This window comes from Magnolia sinica, chromosome 2 (assembly GCF_029962835.1).
Source record: "Magnolia sinica isolate HGM2019 chromosome 2, MsV1, whole genome shotgun sequence".
Classification (NCBI taxonomy): domain Eukaryota; kingdom Viridiplantae; phylum Streptophyta; class Magnoliopsida; order Magnoliales; family Magnoliaceae; genus Magnolia; species Magnolia sinica.
In genome coordinates this window covers 7081880-7109869 of record NC_080574.1, presented here as the reverse complement: position 1 = coordinate 7109869, position 27990 = coordinate 7081880, and the positions used below count along the sequence as shown (strand labels likewise).

Genomic DNA, 27990 nt, shown 5'->3' with positions numbered 1-27990 from the left:
TAAATCCAGAGCTCTTACACGAAGGCGTCCATCACGTGAACAATTTCCAAGTGCATGTGCATGAAGCGTTGTGTGCTGCCTGAGCACCGCAGAACCCCCCCGTTAGAAGTGCAGTGATAGACCAGGATGTTTAGTGTGCCTATATGCCAACCATCTATCCAGTTAAGATCAGTTAGTTCAGATCACAGGAACCAAATGGTCAGTGTGAGAGATATCATATGGAAAATCATCAGCATCCATCGCCATCAATTATGTCTAGACATAATAATGCAAGTACCGTTATATTTCCAGAAGAGTCATCTAAACATCCAAAATGATACTCTACTCTCAACTGACAGACAAGACGAGAACAGTTAAATACATCACACACCCACCACCACCTTTTGCATCCGGGCCACGCCACAATGTGGCAGTCGTCGAGCCTTCTAACATGGCCCACCAGCAAACACAAACCATCCCCTACTGGAACTAAAAAACCATGATGTAAAATGGTGAAGTAAATGGAGGTGTTAGTGAAGTCAAACCAGTGCGATGGTGCTCTCGCCACCAGGGGGCTTACGGACCCCGCCTAGGTAGTCTCTGGATGCTGCCTTTCCATCGGCGAAGATATCGCTGCCACTCATTTCCCTAAGCTTTGCCACACTCAGTGGCTTATCAGCCGATCCAGGTGGGGCATCTCCTTTGAAGATGTCATTGCCCGTCAGCTCTGCCACTTTCTGGTTATGAATCTTTTTGGCAGTCTTCACCACAGTCTCCTCACTAAAAATGATATTACTCTGACCTCCCGCAGGCTACAAAACCACAAGCGGAATATAGGTTTCTTAGAATAAAAGAATGATTATAGAAGCAACACCATATCGTCTTCCCACTAACATGCCACTTTTAGAAAATCAGTACCATGAAAGCTAGGGCCCACCATGAAGATCATCCTTCTCGAAAATAAGGCTGATCAGCTCACTAGGTTGCTCACATCTGTACATTGAATCAGACTGTCGTCCACTGATTCAGAAGGGTGAAGCCTGCCTGAAGAGTGGATCAACCTGATTTTTGTACCAAGTGATCTTCATGATGGGGCCTACTGTTTTCATGGTACTGACATCCCACACAATTGGCAAGTTACCATGAGTTGTGGTACCATGTATATAGGTGATCAGTTCTCCAAAAGAATCCCTTCAAAAGAAAATGAAATGCACAACAAGCTAATAACTCACATTAGAAACTTTTACAGACGTGCGCAGGTTTCGTGGTGCAGGTTCCCCAATGTCTCTGCTTTCTTTCAACTCCTGAGAGCGTGCTGCCAATGGCCTGGATGGAATCTCCGGGGGAGGACCAAAGATGTCATGACCGCTAAGCTCCTTGCATTTTGCATCTGACAGCTGCTTCTTCATCTTCGCATCTGCCTCACTCTCTAGAGTCCCACTTAGCTCCCGCTGCTTTGCAACCTCTGCCACAGAGGTTGGTTTCTTGGGGGAAACACTCCCATCAGCACTGAATGATATCTGGCTCGTCACACTGGCCGCTGGCTGATATGCCGAAGAATAAACTGGTTTAATATAACATTTCTAGAACCTGTATGTGTGCATGGTAGAATGTGCATGTTGGCCATTTTACCGTCATAATAGACTTCCAAGTCAAAGGAGGTACCTGGGAAATTCGCAATCCTGTTCTGTTATTAGGAGTAGAGATGGCACCACCAGATTCTGCTGCACCATTTTCACCATCAGGTGCAAAGATACCACTACCAGTCATCTCCTTCCATTTAGAGCCTGAACATTGTTTCCTGAAAGTTGAAAGAAAGAAGGTTTCAATGATGATGAAAGAAATCAAAGACAGCTCCTGTACATTTTGAGACACTAAGAGACAGTGAAAAAGGTGTCACATTGGTGCTCTTCATTTGGAAAAAGCACCTGGCACACTTAATAATGGATGCAAAATGTACATACCTTTCAACCATTTGCTACCTCAGGACAGAGGTAAGGAAAGCTTGTCTGCCAAGGGTCTCATTTATTTGAGTGATAGGCTCCTCAAGCTCCACTTCCCATATAAAATCCCAAGTAGACCATGGTTAAGAGCAAGGGCCAGGTCTATAAACAGGGGGATAAGTATATCAATAGGGCTCAAAGGCAATGCGAATGTGACCCAGACAATGGTTCTTGGATGTGATGGCAATCATGTTGGGATCCATTCCTAACACCATGTTAGTATATTGCAATGGTGCTTGATGACAAGATTGAGATGCTGTGTCCTCTGACTAAGGTCACTTTTCTAAATAGGCAAAGCAGGCTTGAACCTAAGACCTCAATGTTGAAATACAGCCTGTCCGCCATTTAGCTTCAGGTCTGTACCTGCTACGGTCAGAAAAATTACCAATGTTCCATAAAGACCAACAGGCATAATTAAAGCTGTTGCAATTCAAACAGCACATTGGCTAGTTGAGAAGGAACATATAAGAGGTTTTTTCACTCAATAACTTTCCTGGCATTATCATTCATTCTCGCCTATGTTATTTATTTATTTATTGGCAGCAGCTGAAAGTGCAAGGGAGACCAGGAACTGTACCAAGGAGTAAATTTGTATAACTTGAAGGCTCTAAAAGGGCAACGGAAAGGCCCAAAAGGACATGGGTGGAGGTAGTAAGTAAAGAGTTAATGACCTATGGCCAATGTGAAGTTATGGCCCTTGATAGCCTGCAATGCGGAGAAGGATTCATATAGCCAACCCCAATTAGTTGGGATGAGGCTTAGATGATGATGATGATGAATTAGGTAGCAACTGAAGCAAGGAAATTATCAACAGGAAGTATTCCAAAAGTCCAAGACGACACTTTTTGCATGAGCTAAAAAAAGCTTAGATGCAGGCCAGGCCCATAATGAGTAATGACTCATCTAATGGGCTGAGAGGAAAACCAATAGTCCATTGTAATATATTAGTGTTAGGGAGAAGCTCGTGGAGATATAACAACACTAGCAAACTGAGGCTAAACACATGCAATGATGTTATCAAACAAACAATAAACTGTTAAGAGCTATTTTGATCATCTAGGAGTCATGTCTCATCAAGAGTTATTGTTCAATTAGGAATCTTGTTTAGCTTAGGGTGGTTTCAAGTGTGAGGCATCATGGGATTAAACCAAAATAACTTAGGGCCCGTTTGGCCGGGTGGATTGGAAGGGATTAAATGGTATTAGGGTGGATGGCATGGATTTCTAGGTAATGATGGTGTCATCAGTGTATTGTCTGGAGATCCATGGGATTGATATATCCCTGGATTACTATATCCAGTCTGTTTGGCGCACCCGGCCAATCCCGGTATTAAACCTTCTCATCCCTTCCAATCCCTCAAACCAAACACGTCCCAGGCAAATTTGAAGGATTAGGGTGGATTTGATGGGATTTAAATGTAATGATGGTGTTGTCAGCGGATTGTCTTGAGATACATGGGATTGGGATCAGATCACCGACTCTGTTTGGCACGCCAGGCCAATCCCGGGATTTGACTTCCAATACCATCCAATCCCTTCCAATCCGACCGGCCAAACGGGCCCTTAGGATTTGTAACACATGCATATATAGGCTACTTGTTAGTTGTGGGGCATCCACGTACAGCCAAAAAAAAAAAAAACAGAGCACTTAGTTTTCTTCTAAAAGGATTTGCATTGCATCTCTACTCATCCTAAAGCCTTTCCCTCTATTTGTCTTTATTTTAGTGTGAGAGCATCTCATGTGAAATATAGATCATGCAACTGGGTGAGGGCAGCATCACATGCTCTCTCATGCATGCACACCGCTTTGCATTAACTCCACGTTTTTCTTGAATTTTGTAGTTTAATCCATACCAACACAAGGTAGGAACTAATACGTAAGATATTCACTTTTGGGAAGATATGTGGGTAAGGTATGTGCAGTTGCAAAATCCGTTTTCACATATTGCTCCGGTATCTCTGACTTGCAACATTTTTGTTGCACATTGTATCTTTGTTCACCCCCCAAGTATAGGGTTGTGATGTAGTAATAAACTCGGTGAGACCGAGGTCGAATCCCAAGGGACTAGAACCTATACGTAATCTGAAACTAAATAGAACTAGAACTAGACTAAGGTGAAATCTAAATCGAATGTAATTGATGGAATAATGGTGAAATATTTATCTAAAACTCAGAGAAATCAGAGGTATGAAACTAGGGATTCAGAGGATCCACTTGTAGAGATCAGGGAGATCTTTATGCTTGATTCAAGAACTCAACTGGACTTAAGAGTCCCATCTTCGTCCAGTTGGAGGGTGTAACCATGAATATCAAATTTGAACTTCCTTTGATCTAGTTTTCAAGAGATGAAAGGTATAAGAATTAGAATGGATTCCATCACCAAACCATGCCCAGGAGATGAAACAAACAACAGAATTAAACTAATTAACAACCAATCATAAGATGTATGAAGGTTAGGAAGGGTACCGTCATCCGACCATGCCAAGGAGACGATGGTGAACAACAGGGCTTCCTGATATTATAATCATCAAAAGGAAAGGAACATGCTCAAAGCTATCTCAGACCCATTGTAATTTCAGTCACAATAGACCATTAAAAACTGAAAACATTCCCATAATCAAACTAGTATCAAGTTCAATTCAATCTAAATAAAAGGCAGAAGCAAAAAGTCTCCCCATCACGCTACAAGCTTCACATCTTAGCCCTAGTTAAGAGGTTTAGCCCAACATGATTGGACTAGAACTCTTAAAATAAAATAATAATAATAATAATAATAATAATAAACAGTAAATAAAATAAATTAAAAAAAATCTAAAACTACTCTCTCTCTCTCTCTCTCTCTCTCTCTCTCTCTCTCCCCCTGACGTCCCAGGATGGATCGGCTGATCTTCTTCTCTCCTCTTTATAGCAGCCAAGGTCAGTGGAGTCGGCTGGAACTTTACACAGCAACCGATTTGGAAACTTCTTGCGAAGTCCCGGTTTGCAGCATATAACATTGTAGATGCGGAACTGTGCGGCACCTGATCTGTTCTCCTCTGATCTTTCCTGGTGGATTTGAGACATTCATTGAATGGGGGCCCACAAAAGAATCTCTGGTTGCGTTCTTGGATGCAAGAATGTTCGGCCTATGGTCCTGCAAGGAGATTTGTTCAGACGAACGTCCATTCTTGCGATAGTTTTGCATGAAAACCGAGAATTACAGGATTCTTCCTTCTCATAATGGCGACGTGCCTCTAGACAGTTTTGGATGGCCAAAAATATGGATGGGTCGGATCTTCCCATTGGCCAGCCATGGTGGCCCACCTGGATCGATAGATCCGGTTGTAAAACAGAGCTTACGCAACTCTGTTTGCGCTGACAAGATGTTGGGGCCCAAGATCAACAACGGACAGGAAATCCAGTCCGCACATTAGAATCTACTCAAAAAACCATTCGGGTATGGTGGTTTTTGAATTGAATTCGATGTAGCCCACAAGATCTTCTACTCGGTCATCCATCCAGCGTTTAACGGTTGGGAACGTGCAGACGCTTGCATGAGGCCAAAAGGACATCCAAGCGTGGGTTACACCCCCCCTCTGGATGTAATGGACGGCTCCGATCTTCGAATTTCATGATGAGTGGGGCCCACTGAGCAGACCCGAGCCGAACAACGTTAACGCTGTTGCAGTTTTTTTTTTTTTCCCTTGAGAAGAGGAGTCGGTCAGCGCATGCTAACCGACTTCCGGATTTTCGATGCACGTCCGGTGCACTTGTGCACCTAGCACGTATTGTACGTGTGGGTCCCAGAGAGATGTTTGTGGAAATCTTCTCCATCCATCCATTTCATCCTCCCATTTAAAGGGTTGAGAATTGAATTGAAGCATATCCAGGTATCAGATGGGCCCAAAATCAACGGTTTATGGGCTGATTTGTCCATTGGGCCACTTCCACAGGGATCCGAGGGCTGAAATTCGACGCATACTGTTAATTTATGATCTTCAGGCCCTGTATGAAGTTTCGAGCTGAACGGATGGTGGAAACCTTATGATCTTGCATTCTGGACATCTTTCAGGACGCTTGAGCTTCAATTTCACGATTTTCTCGAATCTCTGGCATGTAAATCCATCAATCTTGGTCCCTTGGGGTCTGTCCCTTGCCTTTGGTGTCTTCATAGTGTTAAATCCATGCTTTACGCACCCTGTTTCAATCCAAGCTCGTAAATACACCTTGCATCACAAACACGATTAAACTGAGCCGTTAAACAGTACCATGTTCGCAAATCCAGGCAATAACTGGGGTCTAATATGCAATATTTGACCCTTAACAATCTTGATGTATGGTTCCTTTGAGGTGTGGTCTCCTCCATGTTGCCTTTTACTTTCGGATGAAGAGGTGGTTGAATTGACTTCACTTCTTAATCATATTCATTTGTATCATCCAACTAGTGGGGAGAGGGACTGAACGGTCTGGTAGAAGGAGCAATTTATGAGTTTTTCAGTTAGGTCCTACACAATCTTTCACAAGATAGAGGTAGATGGTGCATTCAAGAACACTAGGCATACGTGGCACTATTGGGCCCCTCCAAAGATTGTAGCTTTTTTATTGGCTCATTGGTAGGGAAAAGGTTTTAATTATGGATGATCTTAAGAAAAGGGGGATGATTTTACCCAATGTTTGTTTGCTTTGTGGTGCTAATTCTAAATCGGTGAATCACCTTCTTCTTCTTTTTCATTGCCACTGTTGGCTTATGAAATTGTGGAGTGGTCTCTTCTCTCTATTCAATATTTCTTGGGTCATGCTGCGTTTTGTGGGCGATTTATTGATGGGCTTAGCATGGTGTGGAGATAGGGAAGGAGAAGGCTTCATGAAGGTTATGTTCGCTGGAGGGTCTTTGGGCAATTTGGGAGGAGAGAAATGAGATAAATTGTTGTGAAGTTACCCACAATTATGAGTGGGTGATAGGGAGAGCTGGGGGATTTGTTTCAGAATGGGGATTGTGTAATGGTGGTGAGAAAAAGTCCTTTTTGCCTTTGTAATTTAGTGGGGTGTTTTTTTTTTCCATCCTTTCTTTTCTTTTATTTCCCTTTTTTTTTTTTCTTTTTTGTTGTGTTTTCTTTGTATTCTTTACTACCTTTTTAGCGCTTTGTTTTTACAATTTTTGTTACCTCTTCAATATATAACATTTCAATAGGCATACCTAGAGCTGGGCAAAATCCAACCCGATCCGAACCGAACCGAAGGCCTGGATCGATGCAGATTGAGTAGGACCACTCAGATCCGATTGTACATCAGATTGCGTTCGAATCATGGTCAATCCAAACTGATCCGATCCGAACGAACCCTAACCCCTCTTTCTCTACCCAAAGGAGGCACCGCACCCACCCATCTCTCTCTCTCTCTCTCTCTCTCTCTCTCTCTCTCTCTTTCTCTCCTGATTTTCTTCCTCTCCTTCTTTCTCTCCCCCTCTCTCCCTAGACTCAACTCGATTCGGTTTCCCAAACCGATTCGGACTCGGTTCGGGTCAGGCCAACAAGGATTCGGATCGAATCGAGTCAGCCCTGCTGGACTCGGTCCCGAATCGGATCTAGTTCGGGTCAAGTTCTTGAAAAATCGGATTGAGTCAAGTTGGACCCAATCCGGTCCGATTCGACTCGATGCCCACCTCTAGGCATACCAAACAAAACTTCATCTACCTCTATCACATAAATAGATTTTTGAAGTCACTATTGTAGAAATTCCCAATGTCAAGGCTAGGAGGTATTGGCATGATGTTGTAGATGATGGGCAATGAGGTGCGTGTAGAGAAGAGAGGTGGTGGTGTATAGACCAGATTCCTAATTGGAATCAAACAATATACAAAGAGAACTTTCATAAGCTCATGTAAATAAGGAATAACAAACCAAATCCAAAGCAGCCTTCTCAACCAGAGCAACTTGGAGACTCCCAAATAATAGCTATAAGCTAGCACCTCTAACTAGCCAACTGAAATAAAGACTATCACTGGGTAAATATTTGGACAATTGACTTTTAATAGCAAGAATATCATATTCTGAAGTAACATAAACCACTTGGAAATGTCAAAATTCCGAAGACTCCATGAAATTGAAATTGAATGCGTGAATTTCCTGATAAGCATATGATTTGGCAAGTTCATCACTAATTTGAACTAAGCTAAAGAAGGAAAAAGGCAATAGACATCCACTTATTCCTTCAAATCGAGAAAGAAGGAAAGAGCAGTACTAATTTCAAATACAGTTCATATAAAACGAACCATATGCCTCGAAATGCAAATACATGCTTTCCAACAAACTCACAGGCTCTAATCCAGAATGTAAACACCATAAGAGCATCATAGAGTTCTAGATTTCATAACAAATTGTACCGTTGGATGCCATAACTGCACAAATCAACGAATTTAGCTGCTAAAACATGCTGATCTGTTCATTCCACATATGAAGTCTCAGGTGCACACCCATTTCATACATCTATGGAGTCCCTACTGATTTAATCTACCACTAGTCAAATGAAATCATGAAAACAGGCGGATCAACAGCAGAGCACCTCATAAAGATCATCAAGAAACGAAAACAATGAAAAAAATATTCAATACAATCCGATCGGAATGTACATTACCACAAATAGCAACTCTAAAACCAAATTCGGACCCAAATGTCAGATAATCACAAAAGAGGCCCTAGATTCGAGATTCCGAGTCCGGATCTGACCTTTTCAGCAGACTTTCGGCCTCTTCGTCCGTCATCTGCCCTCCAAAGAGAACTGTACTGATTCCTCCAGCCGGCTGAAAAAGATCCAGAAAGTCAAACCCTAAGTCGTCGGAAAATTGACATAATCGGCGAGAAAAAGCCCGAATCTGGCCGGGAAAAAGACGAACCTGGTGCGTACGGATCGTCGGACGCGATCCCGGAGTCGAAGAGTCGAGGGAGAGGGAATCGAGAGAGGGATTTTCGGACCATGTGAGGAGATCTGCTGTAGATGTGTGGGGTTTTCGTACCGGGCTGTTTCTCTGCATTTTCGCTCTCTTTCTGCTCTTAAGATAGAGAGAAAGGGTTTGAGAAGATGATGGTGAGAACGATATATATACAGGAGTGTGGAGGAGATCACGATCTGAGGATACTACTCGAAATTACTTTGCTGCCCTTCTCTGCTCTCTCTGCTCTCTGAGTAGGAGAAGACTGTATTTTTTCTTCTCTAAAGGGAGACTAGTGACGGCTGATCTGACGGAGGACGGATTATATACAAACAGATACGAATTTGAATGAAAATTGATAGAGCAGGTCTCGCGACTATAGATTGGAGAGGATATTCGCATTACACTTGCCACTTTAGCTCAATTTACTATATCTTTTCCAATTAGCATGTAGCAAATACTGTTAATATTATAAAAATATTTTTTTTAAATAGCGAGGCGAGATATGGATGTGATAACAATGGATGGATTGGAATATTTTTATGAATTTCTGTGTCCCATATGATTTTATTACTCTTTATTTTCATATATACATTATTATGAAGATATTTACAGATGATGAGTGGAATGGATTGATAAAATAAATTTTTATTTGGTATTTACGAAGCGAATCTTGTGTTTGTTATGCCTACGTGCGAATCTCGTAAGCAGTTTTTAATTTGAATTTTGATGTTTGGCCTCTCTTTCTTTCTTTTTCAAAAAAAAGCACCGAACCGGCATGTGTCGGTCACAAAACGGGATTGAGCGGTTTGTTCCGTTCCTCTAGTTACCGGAACGGCATTGGCGGGCTCGTGCGGTGGTGCGATGGGAACTCATGAGAGTGGACTTGCAGTTGCACGGCTTCCAATAATGGGATGCCCACACGTGTCAGTGTTGCTCGTGCGTGCGAGATCCTGGCTTGTCATGGTTACGTGTATACGTGATTCCTTGTTGTCTGTGGTCCGCACATGTTCAAATGGGACGTTTAAAATAGAATTGGCCCTCCAACACTCCACATGATGAACAGACCAGATTTTAAGGTCATGTCACATATATGGGGAGGATCGAGCTGATGAACGGCCTGGATCTGTCTCATAGATGCTGCGTTTGTCGTCATCTCGGTAAGAGTAGTTTTCTCGGCGTGCGAATTTCTCAGGAGATTTTCCAATTTAGACTTTTCTCGCGATAAATTAAAAAGTTGAGAATATTTGAAAACCTCACGATATTCTCGCGACAGCATCGTTCAGTGAATTTTTGAGGTCTAGACCGTTGGTCTGGTGGGCCCTAACTTTTGAGCCACAAATCCAAAAAAAAACTTCATGAGGGGACAATTATAACCGTTCCATGTGTGGCCTATTATTTGGACGTTCTGGATTGATATACTTCTAATCTTAGCCAATACCTTTGATGAACCGTGGCAAATGCTTGATATGCCTATGCCCATGGAAAACCCATACTGCAGACTTGGGAAGAACGACGAATGAGTCCGTACAGATCTTTGCTGAGCACACGCGCGTTAATGAAACTCATGCACGTGCCACATATGTGCCAACATGACACTATAGGTCCCAGATCCAATCCATCCATCAGAATCAGGTTGGCTAGTAAGGTGGGCCACCGTTTTCAAAGGAAATATAGGGTTCTGAAAGTCTTCTCACCCATACACCTGTTTCCGATATTGGGGTCCACATACTGAGTGGAACAGATTCATTGTCTTTTGTGAAAACATGTAAGAAGGTCCAAACAACCCGATGGATGGATTAGATCTCGCACCTCTGTGCCATGTTGGCATATGTTTGGCGTGTACATGAGCTTTATTATCCACGCTACACATCTTACACCATTTTGTAGGCCGTATGGCATGTATTAGATACCTTAACGGTCCAAAAAAAAAGAAAAATCATCCGTTTAGGTGGTCCATTAATCCAGCCCACCATTCATGGCGTCGCCCTTGGATACCTAAGAACATCATCATTTTCAGTTTTATTTTTAAAATTAATTTTATGGTAGATATGGACGTCAACTCCTTTCAACAAACTAGTTGTGTGTGATGGCCGCCATGGTTCTTTCATAACATCCAAACTGTCTAGAAAGGCAGTCTCATCATGAAAATGGGCGTATCCAAAAATCAGGTTTATTCAACCATTAGGTGGGCCACACCGTAAAAAATTAATGAACAACCATCCTAAAGTATCCACATGCACATGGATCACATCTAATGGTAGGATTGCCTTGATTTTTTAGGCATCTCATTTTTGTTGGGTGAGGATCTTGGCAGAAGTGTGGGATGGCATACAAACAACACAATTAGGTGCCAGGCAGCAAATAGTTGTACGTGAACATTTATCAATGAACTAATAGTCATGGATAGGAATGGTCTGGCCAACATGATTTTTTAAAGAGTGTGGGTTGACCAGTTTAATTGGTTTGAATTGATATACTAGGTTGTTAATGAAATTAAGTCTCACTTACTCCTTAAAATTATATTTTACGCATGGAAATTTTGTTGTCATCTTGGAAAGTCAAAAGGGAATAAATTTACACCCTCCGCCACAAATTTACACCCTCCTCCACCATGAAAATGCAATCTCTAATAAAATAAAAATATGACGCCATATTTTGAAACTGTGGATTTCATGCCAAACAATGAAAAATGGAAATATTTTCTTTTAATGTAATAATTTGCATGGTTGAGATAGTAAAGTAAAAAGTAAGATTTCACTAACAATTATTATTATTATTATATTTATAATACGAAATTTGTTGGACAAGAAATTAGGTTAGGATTTTGAGAGTAATATGAAGTAACCACTTGGTACTTCCACGAGGATTCAAAATTAAAATTTATATTTTAATAGTTCTTGTGAAAATTATCATTGGACAATTATTGTTTTTTCATTTTTTTTTTAAAATTTAGATTCCGTGATGCAAACATGCCCTAAGTTAAGTATGTAGCATATGTGATGAATCAATTGCGTACTTGTAATCCCCGCAACTTTTTTGACTTTCAAATTGACTTTTTTTTTTTGGATTAGCTTGTTAGTACACACCAATGTCAGTACACACACTCCATGTTAGCCACCCTACTAGGGATTGATACCGAGACCTCAAGTGTTGAAACGAGGTATCTCTACTCAGTTTGCCGGTTGAGCGATGGAAGTGGGTGTTTTTAGTTATTCAAAGCTTTGCAGATAGCGTGTAAATATGTAATTATTACCCTTTCATCCCGTTTAAAAATACATCACAATTTTTGCCTTGAAAATTGATTCAAAAAAACTAGTTTAAATTTTTAGACCCCACAGTGATGTATAAGATATCACCACAGCATTTTGAGGCATGAATCGAAAAATGAGGCAAATCTAATACTCAAGTAGCCCACACCAAAAGAAATAGTGGCCTCAAGAAGTTTTTAATGGTAAGTGTTCAATTCCCTTTTTTCTATGGCGTGGTCTTGAGCTTTGGATATACCTATTTTTTGGCTCATGCCATAAATTCAGTTGACATAATGGATGAACGTTGTGGATAAGTGACATGCATCACAATGGGACCCACAATTATTTTACAGCGTTCTTGATTTTCGTGTCTAAAAAGTAGGTGGTCAAATCAAGCAATATGAGGAAAAAAGTTGTAAATACCTAAAGGCGTGTTTGGATTCACATATATGATCGTATTGCATTGTATTATTGTACGGTCATGGTATTCATAGCACTGTAGATCATATCCTTCCATTTTATCATTGACAAACAGAATGTTTGGTATAGAGTAGGTTTGAATATATAAACAGTGGATATTTCTAATTCACTATTTATTGAAGGATCAGACTCCGTAGTGGTAGAGTACATATAACACAAAACACATACAAAACATGATTAATGTGGGTGATTAACGGTCAAGCGGTCCCCATCACTCACATACTGAATTATTTTATTTTATTTTATTTTTTAAAAACCCGGATGAAATAATAGATACATAATAGGATTAATACAAATTAACTAAAATAAGTTCATTAACTTTATAAAAAAAAAAAAAACCAAAAGAGCTCTTCGGAACCAATCTACATTCATCTTTCTTGGCTATATCATCCAGCCCAGCCAATGATCCCTTCCTTATGATCACAGCGATGAAACAAACCATGCAATTACTGTGTATATAAGCATCAATCCAATCAGAACTTTGAAGAAGGCATTCATAATCCCTTTCTTTGTACTATATCGATTCACATCAGAGTTCGATTCATCGAAAATCAGCACCCCAATTTGGTGTTCGTCAGTGATAGCCGATGGATGAAACGGAGTAGCTTCACTTTCAATTCTTTCGGAGAGTCCTTCCATCATGATTGCTGAGGCTATGTATTGTTTAGCATGAGTGGTGCAAGATCCATGTTTCTGCAGAGTGCCCTACATTCATTGAACCATAAGGACCATCTAAAGTATGATACAGTTTACCAATCTCGCAATATCCAAAAATACGCGATAAATTATTCAAAGTTTGCATACGAAAAGAGATTCATACCTTGATTCTGGTCAACTTTGTCGCAGCCTCACAGTACGTTTTAAATGATCGGTGTCTGCATCTACTGAATCCATCTACCTGTTCCCGAGCAAACTCCCAGTTGTCATAGATTCCTAGCACTTTACTGTTGAGGGCCAAATATTGCATATTAGACGCCAATTATTACCTGATTTTACATACATGATAATGTTTAACGTCCTATTTTAATCGTGTTTTTGTTGCAAGGTGTATTTAGGAGTCTGGACTGAAAAAGGGTACTAAAAGCATGAATTTAATGCTCTGAAGTCATCAAGGTAAGGGACGGACCCCAGGGGACCGATATCGAAGAATTTACATACCAGAGATCCGAGAAAATCATGCCACTCACATTAAACGAGCCTGAAAGTTGTCCATAATGCAAGATCACAGGGTTCCCGCCATCTGTTCGGCGCGAAAATTTATATCTAGCCTAAGGACCATAAATTAACTGTACACATCAAATTTCAACCCTCGGATCCTTGTGAAAGTGGCTCAACGGATAGATCATACCATAAATCATCAATCTGGGGCCCAACTGATCTCTGGACATGTTTCAATTTTGGTTTCAACCCTTTGAGAGAGATGAGAAGGCAGATGGAGGGTGCGAATTTATCAGAAATATTATTATGGGACCCACATGAGTACTGCACGTGCACTGAAGCAAGTGCACTCGCAGTGCACTGAACCCATAGAAGCAGCCAAACAACATTAACCGCACCAGCCCGACTTTCCTAAAAAGAGACAGAGACTCTTTGTTCTCTCTTGTGCACGGCTGTCCGCCGGACGATTGGTGGGCCATCAAAATGAACCTAGAAGTATGATCCAGACCGCCCATTAGAACTGGACGATGATCAAGACCAAGACCAAGATGAGATAGGTTCGTGGCACGGCAAGAATCGCACTCCACCTTGCTGGACGTCGAGACGATCTTCGCACAATCCACTAGGTGGGCCGCATCAACTGCCAGTCAAAACGTTCAATAATAGATCGAAATTTCACTATGGAGCTGATGGAAGGTGTGGATTTCTCAAACATCATAGAAAGTGGGCCCCACCAAGCATCAGCGCAGCTCCCTGTGTAAAGCTACGCGCGTCCGAGAGAAAACCGGACTTCTGTCCGTTGCACGATCATGGAGAGGATCGAACCATCCATCTGGACCGTCCAAGAACTTCTCAAGGTGGGACCGACCAGAGTCAAGAAGCCTGAATGGCTCAGATCTTGCACTTGGAGGTTCCTTTGGCCGAAAATCTCATCCAGACGCAACTTGCTACGTTTCCTTTCGCTGCGAAAGGTGTTGCGGACGGTGCTGCGTAAGGAGAGCTTCTCCACTGACTTCTCTCACCCAAGCGACCTCACCACTCTTAGAAAAGAAAGAGGAGAGAGACCATCGATCATCCAATCTTGAGACGTCTGGAAGAGAGAGAGAGAGAGAGAGAGAGAGAGAGAGAGAGTTTAGAATTTTTCTGTTTTTTTTTACTGTTTTCTTATGAGTTTTTGTTGAAAGATCTAGCCTAATCATGTTAAGCTAAACCTCTTAGCTAGGGCTAAGAGGTGAAGCTTGTTGCGTGATGGGAAGGATTCTAAGGCTTTGATTCATATTTAGACTGCATTGATGTTGATTTTAGTTTGATTATAATGAATGCATCTAGTTTTTAATGATTTGTTATGACTAAATCATAATAGATCTACGATAGCTTTAAGTATTTCCTTTCCATTATTTTAATTATGAAGTTAGGAATCCCTATTGTTCACCATTGCCCCTTGGACAAGGTTGGATGATGGAATCCTTCCTAACATTCATACATCTTTCAGATTAGTTGTGGATTGGTTTAATTCTGTTGTTTACTTTATCTTATGGGCATAGTTTTGTGATGGAACCAACTCTAATTCTTATACCTCTCATCTCTTTGAAAACTAGATGAAAGGAAGTTCATATTAAGTTTTAGTGATATATCTTCCAACTGAATGAAGATGGGACTCGAAGTCCAGTTGAGCTTATGAATCAAGCGTAGACCTCCCTGATCTCTACAAGTGGATCCACTGAATCCCTAGTTTTCGACCTTTTGAATTTATAAGTTTTAGATTAATATTTCACCATTATTTCCTCATATTCACTTGATTTAGATTTTATCTTCTTCTAGTTCTAGTTCTAGTTACTTTCAGATTACGTACAAGGTTTAGTCTCTGTGAATTCGACTCAGTCTTATCGAGATTATTACTACATCACAACCTTATACTTGGGGTGTGAACATTTACCCACATATACCACATAGTATTTACCCATTTGTACCTAAAAAATAAATCTGGGGTCAGATTTGAAGTGCATTGACTGGTCATGGAATTTCCTCAACCTCATCTACATATAACAACAGTAGATAAGAGAAGATTATGATGGAATTTATAGACGAAGAAATGGAAATTCCGTCTCCACTATAAACATTCGTACTCTAACTTGAAACGGACCTTTCATTCATTCCCCAACCGACATAACAATACCCATCCAAAAGATGGAATCAAATCGTGTCTGCTGTGAATAGAAATTTATATACCCTGTTTACTTAAAAGAAGCATCATACAAGTTCAACCATATCATGATATGAAATTAGACTGTGTTACCACAAAACTGACTAGATGAAGAAATCATCACAACTTTAACATAGGATCTATATATAGCAGTTGAATGAGATGATATAACGTAATTGGAACAACAATAACTCCAACCCAAATGTTCGTTGTTGTAAAATTTTAGACAGACATTATTACATGTACCTGCATTAACCAATGAACTTACATTGGCTAATATTTCAAATAATGCGAGCTGGAATATATGAACATATATGCAGATGAAATTAGGTAGAGATATATCAACATAGTTGTGGATGGTCCAACCATCAGCAATGCTACTATCCAAAATTAACATAATCCAGCATGTTGTATGCTCCAGAAGCACCCATTCAAACCCAAATCACTATAACATATATATATAATATATATATAAAGAATCAAGTTTCATCAAGTTCCCATAAGCTGTGTATTAAAGACTGATATTTTTTAGACAGGGCCACTATGTTCGAGGAGTTTCTGTACTCACTTCTTCCTCCTTTTATAGCCCATCTTCATAAAAAATCAGCACTAAAATGATCCCTCTGCAACAACCTGGCAGCATGAAGTTGGTCCTCAGGGCTGAGGCCATCAACTTCTTCAAGTATGCCCAATATTTTTTGGAGTCGGCTCATAGTTTTGCCCTGAGACATAGTAATGGTCAGGGACTTGACTGTCTCAGCCATTTCGCCCATCCTATCACTGATGAGATCACTCGGCTTATCCCTTTTTTGTTTGGTGAAGCCGTAGGCGGTGGATTGACTGATTTTGGACCCCCTAGAGGTCTCCACAAGGGCTTTGTTAACCCTTTTTAACCTCTGTGATCCCTCATTCAAACGAAGGGCGAAACCACTGTCGTGGTCATCCTCATCGTCAGATGAAAGGCGGACTGTCTCAGGCCCATATTCATCGGATTCGGAGTTATAGTTGAACTCATTTCTTGATTGGCATCAACTAGAAAGTGGTGATGAGTATGCAGTGCTTGTAAATGACCCATGGACATATTCGTTGCTGAACATAAAAGCCAGCTCATTGTATCTGTCTATGTGTTTCCCACGCAGTCTTTCTGCGTATGGGTGAGACAGCAAAAACGGTAAAGTAGATTAGAGTTAGCACATTGTTAGTAAGGGTAACACTTATTGCTGTAAGTATTATGACTAATACTTACTATAATATACCCATCCCACACATCGTCTGTAGCCATCACCATTTTTCGTTTAGTGTCCCATCCAAAACCAAAAGTATTCAACATGTCCTTCATGACCCAATAGAATCTTTTTAATGTACGCAAGCGGTTAGAAATGTGTTTATTCTCTAGTTCGATTTCACATTTATCAAAAATTCCATTGCTTGGTGCCTTATATGCTTCTGATTTGAACCCAATGTCACTTTTCCTTCCAAGATTGACATGTTCGACCAATGCATCCACCAATGCATTATCCATAGGATTAGTCCACTGAATCCGAGCTGATTTCTTACTAGTTGTAGATTTTCTATTGCGATTAATCTGGGTCGTCAATGAAGGAGCATTGCTAGTTGGTGTTGAAGTTCTCTTACTTGGGGTGCCAAATACCTTACTTGGAGATGCAGTACTTTTTTTTTGGGAGCTTATACCTTTTGTAGGGGAATCTGTCTCATTCTTATCTCTTACTCCCTTGTAAGAACTCTGTAAGAAATTTATCATATCTACGCATTAGTAGTAGTTAATGGAAATAAGAATTCATGAAATAAAGAAACATATTAGCACTATCAATCAATGAAAACTAGAGAAGACATTCTAAATACAGTATCGCATTGACTGTTATATAGCATGCAGTGTAAAATTCTTTTATACTAAAATTCGTGCATACTTTAAACCTATTGTAACCACAAATCTCAATCTCGAAAACACTGTAAATTAAAAATTCTGCTGTTCCACAAACAATATTATACAAAAACAGAAATTAGACAAAGTCAATGGCGCTGTCGGGTGCAAAGGAGACTGTCATTCCATATCCTCTCTGCAATCTCATCCCTATTTTTCGTCCATTCTTCTTTAGCGCGGTCTGTCACGAGAGATAATGCACGATTTTCTTCGGTCGTAGTTACCTCCACAGGAGATGACAAAATGTCCTCAGAACTGTCTCCGCTATCCTCAACTGCTTCAGTAAAACTATCTTCACCACAAACACGAATGAAGTCGTGTATAACATAGCAAGCTATAACAATCTTTATTGAGTTATATACTTGAAATGTGGTGCTACATGTAATATAGAAAAATGTTCTTTTAAGATATCGAAACAACGTTCAATGACATTTCGCAGATGGGCATGATAATAATTGAAAAGTTCTTTCTTATTAACAGTCTTTCTTTCAGTACGAAACTTATTCAAATGATATCTGATATCTCGATAAGGTGTCATAAACCCAAGAGAATGCGCGTATCTCACATCCACGACATAATATTTCCCTATACAAAGTAATATATGGATATTAAGCATATTACATTTGACATGCTACTACTTTAGAGGAAATAACAATATTCTTTATTTACCATGAAGAATAAGGAAACAATCTGGACGACAGGTTAACGTATTTTGCAAAACACAAGCATCAGAGGTAGAACTATCCCAACCCGCAAGCACATATACAAATTTCATATCAAATGTAAAAGATGCCATTATATTTTAAGACAGAAAATCTTTTCGATTTCAAAAAGTAGTGCTTGCTTCTTTGGACAAATATGTGGGTATATGAGTCTCATCGAGTGCCCCAATACAATCCTACAAGAAAGTTGATCTGACTTTTAGGTTGTTGTTTAGTAATCAACACATACTTCATATCATATAAATAGTTTTTCAGAATATTTTACCTGAAGGTATGGATTCCACATTGAATTATCGGATATCTCTTTGAGAATATATAAACCTGAGAACTTCACATATTTTGAATAAAGTCTAATTACAGCATCAAACACTTTATTGAAATGTCGATTAACTGTCTCTCAAAACCTTGAAAAACGATGACCAATGACACGGTTTCATACGTTGTGGCCAATAGTATGCAGGAACATTACCACTTATTCCCTTTACGAATCTATTTCTTTTTATATGACCACTTCTAGGCGAAGCCATAATACAATAACAACGATAATATTCAGTAGCTCCCATAACACACGCAGACGCTGCAATTGCTGTTAATGCAGCTGCTATTTCATTTTCATTTCAATCACTACTGGAGAACTGATCTCGGCTAGAATCACTACTATGAGGCCCCATAAGACAAATGGGGAACTGACCTATTATTTTTTTCAATTATTTTCTATTTATTAGTGCAAACGACAGTATAAGACTATATGTACAACAAGGCATTACAGTACACATAAGGTGAGTTCAAATCATAGCATATGAATTCTTAACATGATTGACATATCCAAAATATTTCTATTTGCGAAGTACATTACAATCAGACAGTTGAAGACGTAGCAGATGTTACAGTAGAGTAAAATGAGTTAGTGATTAGGAGAAGTTTAACAGTAACAGGGCAAAAAAATACACTTATATTGTATTAAGAGCATGTTAGTTATATATGTTTGATTTTAGGATAGTATCAGCAGTTTATTTACGCACCTCTAATCTTTGTTACAAAGGAATGAATTGATTAGTATCAGGATTTGCACGTATGCAAGACTTGTCTGCACCAGTGGGCGACAGTCAAACCTCATTATTTACGATATGCAAAAATAATATAGAAGTTAAAATGACATGATCTTGGAGCATCTTTACAATACAGTTTGCAAAATCTGAAACTATATAATAGTCTTTCAGACATCTACCTAAACACTGAATATTCACAATACGATAGAATACAATCACAGTAAATAAGGGTTTGAACATGCTTCCTATCGGCCTTATGAGAAGAAGGATGATGGATTCAAAATTATGTAAAGTTAAATAGGAGTATTACCTTCAACGATCAACAAGCCACTAGATATTACAAACCTTACAAAATACTTTTAGAACTGATGTTTTTGTGGAAGAAGATGGAAGATAATATTTTCTTTTATAGTCATCCCCAAAATAGAGTTTGTATCGGTCAATAGAGTTCATTACTTCCACACTGGATGACATGCAAAGGTCATGTCCTGAGTGTCGAGAGGTGAATCCATCCTCTCAAATACATTGTTGATACACAATATTGTTAAGAAGATCTCCCTTTACAGAAAATCGGATTCGGGTATATTGTACGGGACAACCTCTTCGCAGGGTATAAGAGAGAACTATCTCCACTACACTCAACTGCTCTTGTGAGACTAACTGTATCCACCACTCTAAAGATGGATACTCTTAATATAAAACCCTAATCACCTTTTACCTCTGAAACTGTAATGGAAAGAAAATAAACTACGTAGTTTCACAGAATCTGTTAGAATAATTTTTAAAGGGTGGAAGAAAGGTGGATTTATGCAAGATTCATGCAACAACTGAACTCATCTCATCTTTGTTGTAGCTGAGGACGAAGAGGCTAACATCCAACCCTGCGTCTCAGATGTGGTCAGAGAAGCACAATCTCCTCTCTCACAGGGGGTGAGGATGAAAGAAGAAGTAGAAGGAGGTCATAGAAAGACGCTATGGACCATCGAACTACTGCCTGATGAAACCCTCTTTTTTTTCCGCTGACGGTGCAGTGCAATGAAAGTGTTGCACTGCACGATGCACTGTGGAATGACAGCAGAGACGTGTGTCCTTGCAAATCTGATTCGACGACGTACTCAGCCAGTATGTGTACACCGAATTTGAATTCGAATTCAAACGTTGGGTAATGTATTATTTTATATATAAACAATGCAATACAATCTAGGCCGTTGATCCAAACACGCCCTAAGGAAATAATTAGTACCCATTTGCAAAGTATTTACTAAGAATTTGGAAAATCAAACAAGCCCTTGGGATAATTGTGGAAAATGCCTACAAGTGGGATAATTTTAAATTTATTGTAAAACATCAAACCATAAAAAAAATCCAAATCATATTTGTATATGATGAATTACATAAACAAATTATCATGATGTAAATTTTGATGTCAATCCTCTAACGTAAGAGTTCTCTCCCCAATCTATTGCAAATGGAGCCGAGATAACCAACTTTTATTCCTCTTATAGGAGCGAAATATGACGCAAACTATCTACAAAAGTATATCATACTTATACACATGTGATAAATACTAATAGAAGAAGGTAGAAAGGCACCATGAGAACACACACTTTCTTTTTTTTCTCTCCACAAGGTACAACCAGGGGAGGGGGCGTCCAGGCTCTCTCTCTCTCTCTCTCTCTATTCTCTACACTCCCTCTCTGCAATAGTATTTTAAATAAGGAAGAGATTAACATTTCAAGAACACTTAAGTATAGTACTCGACTACCCTACAAACTTTAGTGCACCATATTGTAAAGGGAGTTTATTAATCTGCCTCATATATGCACATAATCATGATTCAATCCATCTACTATCCAGGTGATGAATAGTAGATTCACATCCAATGCTAATCAAGTAGCAGACCATTGTATCGTCGTTAAGAGCGATAAAACAAGTGTTAATGGTTAAAATAAAACCTTGACGATAAAAAAATTTATAAAGCCGATTAAAACCTTTTAAGTATTGCTCTTAATAGTAGAACCACTCGATGAATCTATAATCTAATCAGATTTAACTCCAAACAAGTCCCTAAGAAAACTCAATGGATCCTATGTTCGCATGTGCAGGAACTAATGAACTTTAAAAGATGTACCTAACATCACTCACTTTCAAGGTTCTCTATGAAGCTTCATAAAGTGAGCTAAAGCCACTTGGTCAAGATCTAAGACCCATACATGCCTTCATTTCTAAGGATAGATTATTTTTCATGCATAATCATGTTCTTAATTATATAATCATAGTCAAGGCTAATGGGCACTTAGACTATTGGCTTGAATTTAATCCTTTAATGCAAATGTCCAAAAGTCCAAAAAATATGATCCTATATCCATGGCACATTCAAACTCTCTCATAAGGTAATGTCAAAAGCACAACTGTCATCAAATCGGCTCCTAATAGTGGAGACTTTACATTCTAACCCATGTCGGTCAACTCATACAGAATGATTGTACATCTCAAAACATAATGTCACGGACGTATCCTAAGCATAGGTGCCGGTTATAGCTCATCAAGGTATATATATCCATGGAACACAACTCTCCTCAATTAGTAACCATGTGTCCAATCATATAAACTCAAGGCAACACCCGATATTATATTACATAAGTCATATCACATGAACCTATGATCATCAAGATCAACTAAGATCAACCCTATCGAATCTACATGCACGATGGTTCAAGTGCACATTGGTTTTCTATGGCACAACTCCAGCCAGAATTTCCATTTATACGAGTAATCATCGCTCAGCTTAAATCTATTTATATGTAAGTTAGAATATGTCAAATCATAATACAAGAATTAAAGAATTAGAGCTGTCAACGGCTTGAGCCTGTGCTAATTATGCCAAACCCAAGTCCACCGGTCCACTATTTTTCAAGATCCATGTTGTTCATTAGATGAAATCTACAACGCATGGTTATTGCTGACTTTGGCCTGCCTACCCAAGCCCATTGACGGCCCTAAACCAAGCTCTAGAGAAGTAGAGAGATGAAAGGGACGGTCCTAAATATATTTCATCTGCACGTAACTATTGACGACTGGCTCGAATCTGTTGCAACTCGTTCGAGTCGACTTAGACGTGGTTGAGTCAAATCATGTTTGAGAGTGCAAGTTGGTGTTGAGAAATGAGAATTGAGTGTGACTCGGCCATTGGCCCTACTCAGCCGTGGAAATGAGCCCGAGTATTTTTCCCTGGCCCACCTTAGTCTCCAAGCCCCACATGAATCATTCTCAATGATAGTTCACATTGGTAGACTATTGGATTATCTTGGCTGCCACACCAATGGCATGCAAATAGTGGTGAGCCAAGGTCCACCTTCAATTATGATTCGATGGCCAGGATTGTTTAACCACATCACCTAGATGCTTGCCACGTGTATAGAGATGGGCTAGTAACCATCTCTAGCAAGTCTAGAAAACCTCAATTATACCATATATAGAGAACTTCCATTATTAATAGCTTACCTCGGGTTTAATACAGAGGATGGACTGGAGATGGATTGGCCCAGTCTAACTGACTGCAGCCCATTTCAGACTGAATTTAAGATTGTCTCAAGCCCGTGGGTTGGAAATTGGCCCATAAACAGGCCCACTAGCCTAATGAGGTCCAAGTTACCTAGTGTCGACCTGTGGGGTCCACTGTGATGTGTGCATCAGATCCACCCCGTCCATGAGGTGCGTCTTCTGATGTTAGGTCTTTTATGAGGCCAAAAATCAACCTGATTGAAAACTCAGATGGGCCACACTGCAGATAGATGTTGGGAGGGGACCCACTGTTGCGAATATACTATCCAATCCATTCATTAGATGGCCACATCAGAATGAAGGGACATTGCAAAAGATCAGGCCATTTCAAAACTCAGGTGTGCCAGAACCGTCCCCTTAGGTCTGACCCACCTTAGTGTTTGATCTGGCTGATTTCTTTGTTCCAAGTTAACTCGACGCAACGCACCTGATGGATGGAATGGATATCATGCACGCATCATGGTTAATCGCACATATCTCAACACTCAACGGCATTAGATCAGGGCCCATTTTTGCAGGATGAGAATTTTGATGGTGGGCTTAGGTAGGCCCAAAACCGATTTCTTAGCCCTTAATTGAGCTGATCCTGCACTCAGTTCATGCATGTGGACTGAACTAGAGTTGGGCAGGACCCCCGACTCGATCCGGCGGATCCGACTTGACCCGAACCGAATGCCAGGGTCGGGTTCAAATCGAGTAGACCTACCTTGATCCGAATCCTGACCGAGTCAAGTTCAGCTTACGTAGTAATTTGACCCGATCTGAAATCCGATCCGAAACTTGACTTGGATTGGAATGGGGTACTATGTATACAAACAAAAAAATACCCATTTCCCTCTCTACCATAACCCTAGCAGCCGGTCGCCACACCTATCCCGATCTCGACGTCCCCTACTTTGGCATCTGCTCGACTTCGAGCTCCTCCTCCCCCTCCTGTCTCTCTCTCTCCTCCACTTGTCTGTACAATACCACCTGTCCGGCTTTGAGCTCCTCCTCTTCCTCTCCTCTCTCTCCTCCACTCATCTGCACAGTAGCTGAGCAACACCCCGTCCGGCTTCAAGCTCCTCCTCCTCCGCCTCTCTCTCTCCTCCACTTGTCTGCACAACAACATTGGTCTAGCCACCTAGCCCATCTCGAGCTCAATTTTTCAAGTATTTATTTATTTATTATTATTTAAATTAAAATGGATGGCTTTGATTGGCTTGGCCCGCTGTATTGCATCCGAGCCGATCCGAAACGTACCCAACTAGATCTGACTCGGTTTCTCCGATCAAGTCGGACTCAGTTTGGGTCAGCCCAGCCAAGAATCGGTTTGGATCGAGTCAGGCCTGCTGGACTCGATCGAGTTTGGGTCAGGGTTTTCACGATACCGAATCGAGTCGAGTTGGACCTAACTCAGCCCGACTGCCCCTCTGGACTGAACTACAACATGCTCAGGCCATATCAGCCCATTTTCGACCCAGCTAGAAATCATGAGTAGAAAAAACCACATTCTTAGAAGCAACCCGCTTTTCTATTTCCAAAATTTCAAAACAAACAAATCCAATGGCCAAAAAAAAAAAAAAAACAGAACAAAACAAAAAACCACCACTACAATACTGCTACAGCAGCAGCAATGGCAAAAATATCTTCATCTCTACCATTGCAAGCTCCATGTCGGCATCCACATTCATCCCACTTCATCGATCGAGCAACTCTCTTATTCACCCGGTCTAAAATTCCTGAAATTCCCACTTTCAGCCCCACTTGCAAAGCAGGCTGCTTGAGGCCCAAAATAGAACGGCTGGCAGTAGTGACCATTGCCCATTTCTCGATCGACATCTCTGCCGTTCCCAACACGTCTCTCCATGCAATTTCAGCTCGACCCAAGAGCTTAGATCCTACAATTCGGCGGACAATCGGTGCAGCGCTCCTCCACCGAAGCTCAAACACTACACTTTGTTGTTGAAGTTGCTCTATAGTGTCAGCAGTACTGTGGCATTCTAAGGTGATAGATTCATTCCAGTAAGGTTCGTCTGTCGACGGGATTTCGCAGGTGTTTAGTCGGACTCTTTCGTCGGTTCCGGTGGAGAGATAGTATCTAACGAAGAGGTCGCCGTATGGCACTAATTCGAGATTTTTCGCTTTGATTATATTCAATTGGCATTTGAGAGAGGTGGAAGTTTTGCATACTTGAGTATCCATGGGAGGGGAGAGAGAGAGAGAGAGAGAGAGAGAGAGATTGAAATTAAATGTGGTGAAGGAGTGTTTGGATGGTGAATTGGGAGCCATGTATTGTGTTTATATGAGTGTTCAAAATTCAATAGTGGGCCATTTTTTTAATGTGGGAGGATGTTCAAAATAATAATAATAATAAATAAAGAAATAGGAGAAAATCACCACCCTTATCTTGTTTTAAAATGTCTGCTTTTGGGCGGGGTAAATTACTAAACAGCACTTGGGGGAATGGAGTGGAATTCTCTACAACACACCTGTTTTAGGCAGAGGTGTACAACAATCAAGGTCTGTGGGCCAATATGTTTTTTTTGGTGAAATCCACTTCATCCATCAAGGTCACTCTTCGATGATAGAACTTAGGAAAAAAAGCATATAGATATAGAACTCACGTCAACCACAATATAGGGAACAATTGGGGGTGGGGGGGAAGACAACCGTATGTTTTTCCATTGGGCTACCATGGTCTGTATCTTTCATCAAACCCGTTCATCAGGTGTGAATCACAACAATGAAGTGAATGTGCAAGATCCAAAACTCGGGCTGGCCACGCTGCGTGAACTTGTAGGTTTTAGCCGCAACTTTACATTGTTCCCATTGGTGTAGCCTATATAAGATTTTTATCTAGCTGATCTTTTGTATTAACGGTAAAATAAATGTTATCACCTGATGGACGGAGTAGATTTCGTATATACAATATGGTGGGGCTCACAGAGCTTGATTGTTGCACACCGCTGCGTAAAACAGGTGTTGTAGTCTTGTGGACGATTCTGGTGCGTTGGGAATCAGAATCACCAACAGCTGGGATGAATTATATTTTCGTCCGGAAACTTATGGTTTGTTGATGGATATATTTTCGAATATGTGGGGCTAATCTTTGATGATCTGGACCGTTGATCTCATGGGCCCAGCTGTGGATGGGAACCGCCTGAAAAGATTCGAAATCAGAAGGCTGTAATTAAAGGATTAAAACTTTCGAATACAGGATATTTTTGCGACATCCCCCCATATGGAGTGGAGCCCGTTTGATCAAAGATCTGGATCGCCGAACCATGGGCCCCACCTCCTCATGGGAACCTAGTGGTCTTTTAGGTGTGATTCTACGCGCCGTAGATAAGTGAACGAACGGATAAACTCAATCATTGTTAAAATAAGAGGAATGCTAGTAAAGTTCTATTCAGTTCCCTCAAACTACATGCAGCATGCATGTGTTGATCTGGACCGTTGATCTGATGTGCCACCATGTGGATGGGCCAATGGAGTGATTCAGTAACTTTAATAATTCAACATGGACCGCTGCTGTAACGATTCCTTTTGCAAGTCGCTTATCAGATGGCTGTGACAGTCCACTACACTTAGTTTGGGTAATGGCTTATCCACATGATGGCCCACCAGATAAACGGTTCTGATAATGTACTAATTTTTTCATTCTATTTTATTCCGACCTCATTAGTAATTTCAAAAACCCTAGGGGTATTTTAGTCTTTTCCAATAGAAAGGAGATCAATACCTATAACTTAGAATAACAAATATGGGTATTGAACCGGGTCGCGGATTGCGTCCTATCCCCCGGACGGTAATCGGTCCGGGCAGGGCTCTGTGGGGCCCACCGTGATGTAAGTGTTTTATCCACGCCGTTCAAATCTTTTGGCATATCATTTTAAGTTATTATTGTAAAAAATTAGGCATTTACAAGCTCCAATGAACTACACCAAAGGAAGCTACACTGATAATGACACCCACCGTTGAAACATTTATAAGGGCCAACTTGAAGTTTTTTTTACCATCCAACCTATTAATAATGTCATGTACACGTGGATGAAGTGAAAACACAAATATCAGCTTGATCCGAAACTTCTCCAGCTCCCAAGAATTTTTTTAATGGTGAACGTTCAATCCTCAAATTGTGGTCCACTTAAGCCTTAGATATGAGTCATTTTTTATATCATGTTTTATAATTATCTGAGAAAAGCGTTTAACGGCGTGGATAAAACATTTATATCACGGTGGGCCCCACAGAGCCCTGCCCGGACCGATTACCGTCTGGGCGGGGGTAGGACGCAATCCGCGTCCATTGTACAGTACTCTTTAAAATTTGAGGAGATATGGAATTCATTTGATTGGCTTTGAAGGAGATCTAATCCTAGGAAATCTTGAAAGGGTGATACTTTATTAGATGATATATGATCAAATGAAAGAGGATCTTGGATTGTAATCTTTGGTCCACTTTCTCTTATATATTTTAATGGTCCACACTTTGGGTGGTAGAGAGACTGTTTTGTGGTTAACAAGTTGGCAGGAGAAACAAAAAAGGGTACTTAAATTATTTTCATCTCTATCATGTGCGATGAATGGCCATTGGCCGCTCTAAAACATGATTATAGCCATGTATATCTCCTAGTGCTCCTACATTGGATTATTATTCACTATATAACAACTGATTACAAGTCATTGGTGGATTCGTATATTGATTTGGGCCGTTGATGTGTGACCGAGGGTCCATTTTTGCCGATTGGAT

General features: G+C 40.4%; 2 protein-coding genes across 2 annotated transcripts; both read right to left on the bottom strand.

The window, feature by feature from the left end:
• Positions 1-217: 217 nt before the first annotated feature.
• Positions 218-9190, bottom strand: LOC131233219 (uncharacterized). The gene is made up of 5 exons (XM_058229867.1): positions 8854-9190; positions 8687-8760; positions 1645-1780; positions 1212-1523; positions 218-791 (listed from the first exon to the last, which is right to left on the bottom strand). Exons 1-5 carry the CDS (start codon positions 8989-8991, stop codon positions 519-521), a joined length of 933 nt encoding a protein of 310 aa, XP_058085850.1. The 5' UTR covers positions 8992-9190; the 3' UTR covers positions 218-518.
• A 15483-nt stretch (positions 9191-24673) lies between these two features.
• Positions 24674-25471, bottom strand: LOC131226101 (uncharacterized). The gene has a single exon (XM_058221794.1). It carries the CDS (start codon positions 25440-25442, stop codon positions 24849-24851), a length of 594 nt encoding a protein of 197 aa, XP_058077777.1. The 5' UTR covers positions 25443-25471; the 3' UTR covers positions 24674-24848.
• Positions 25472-27990: the final 2519 nt, after the last annotated feature.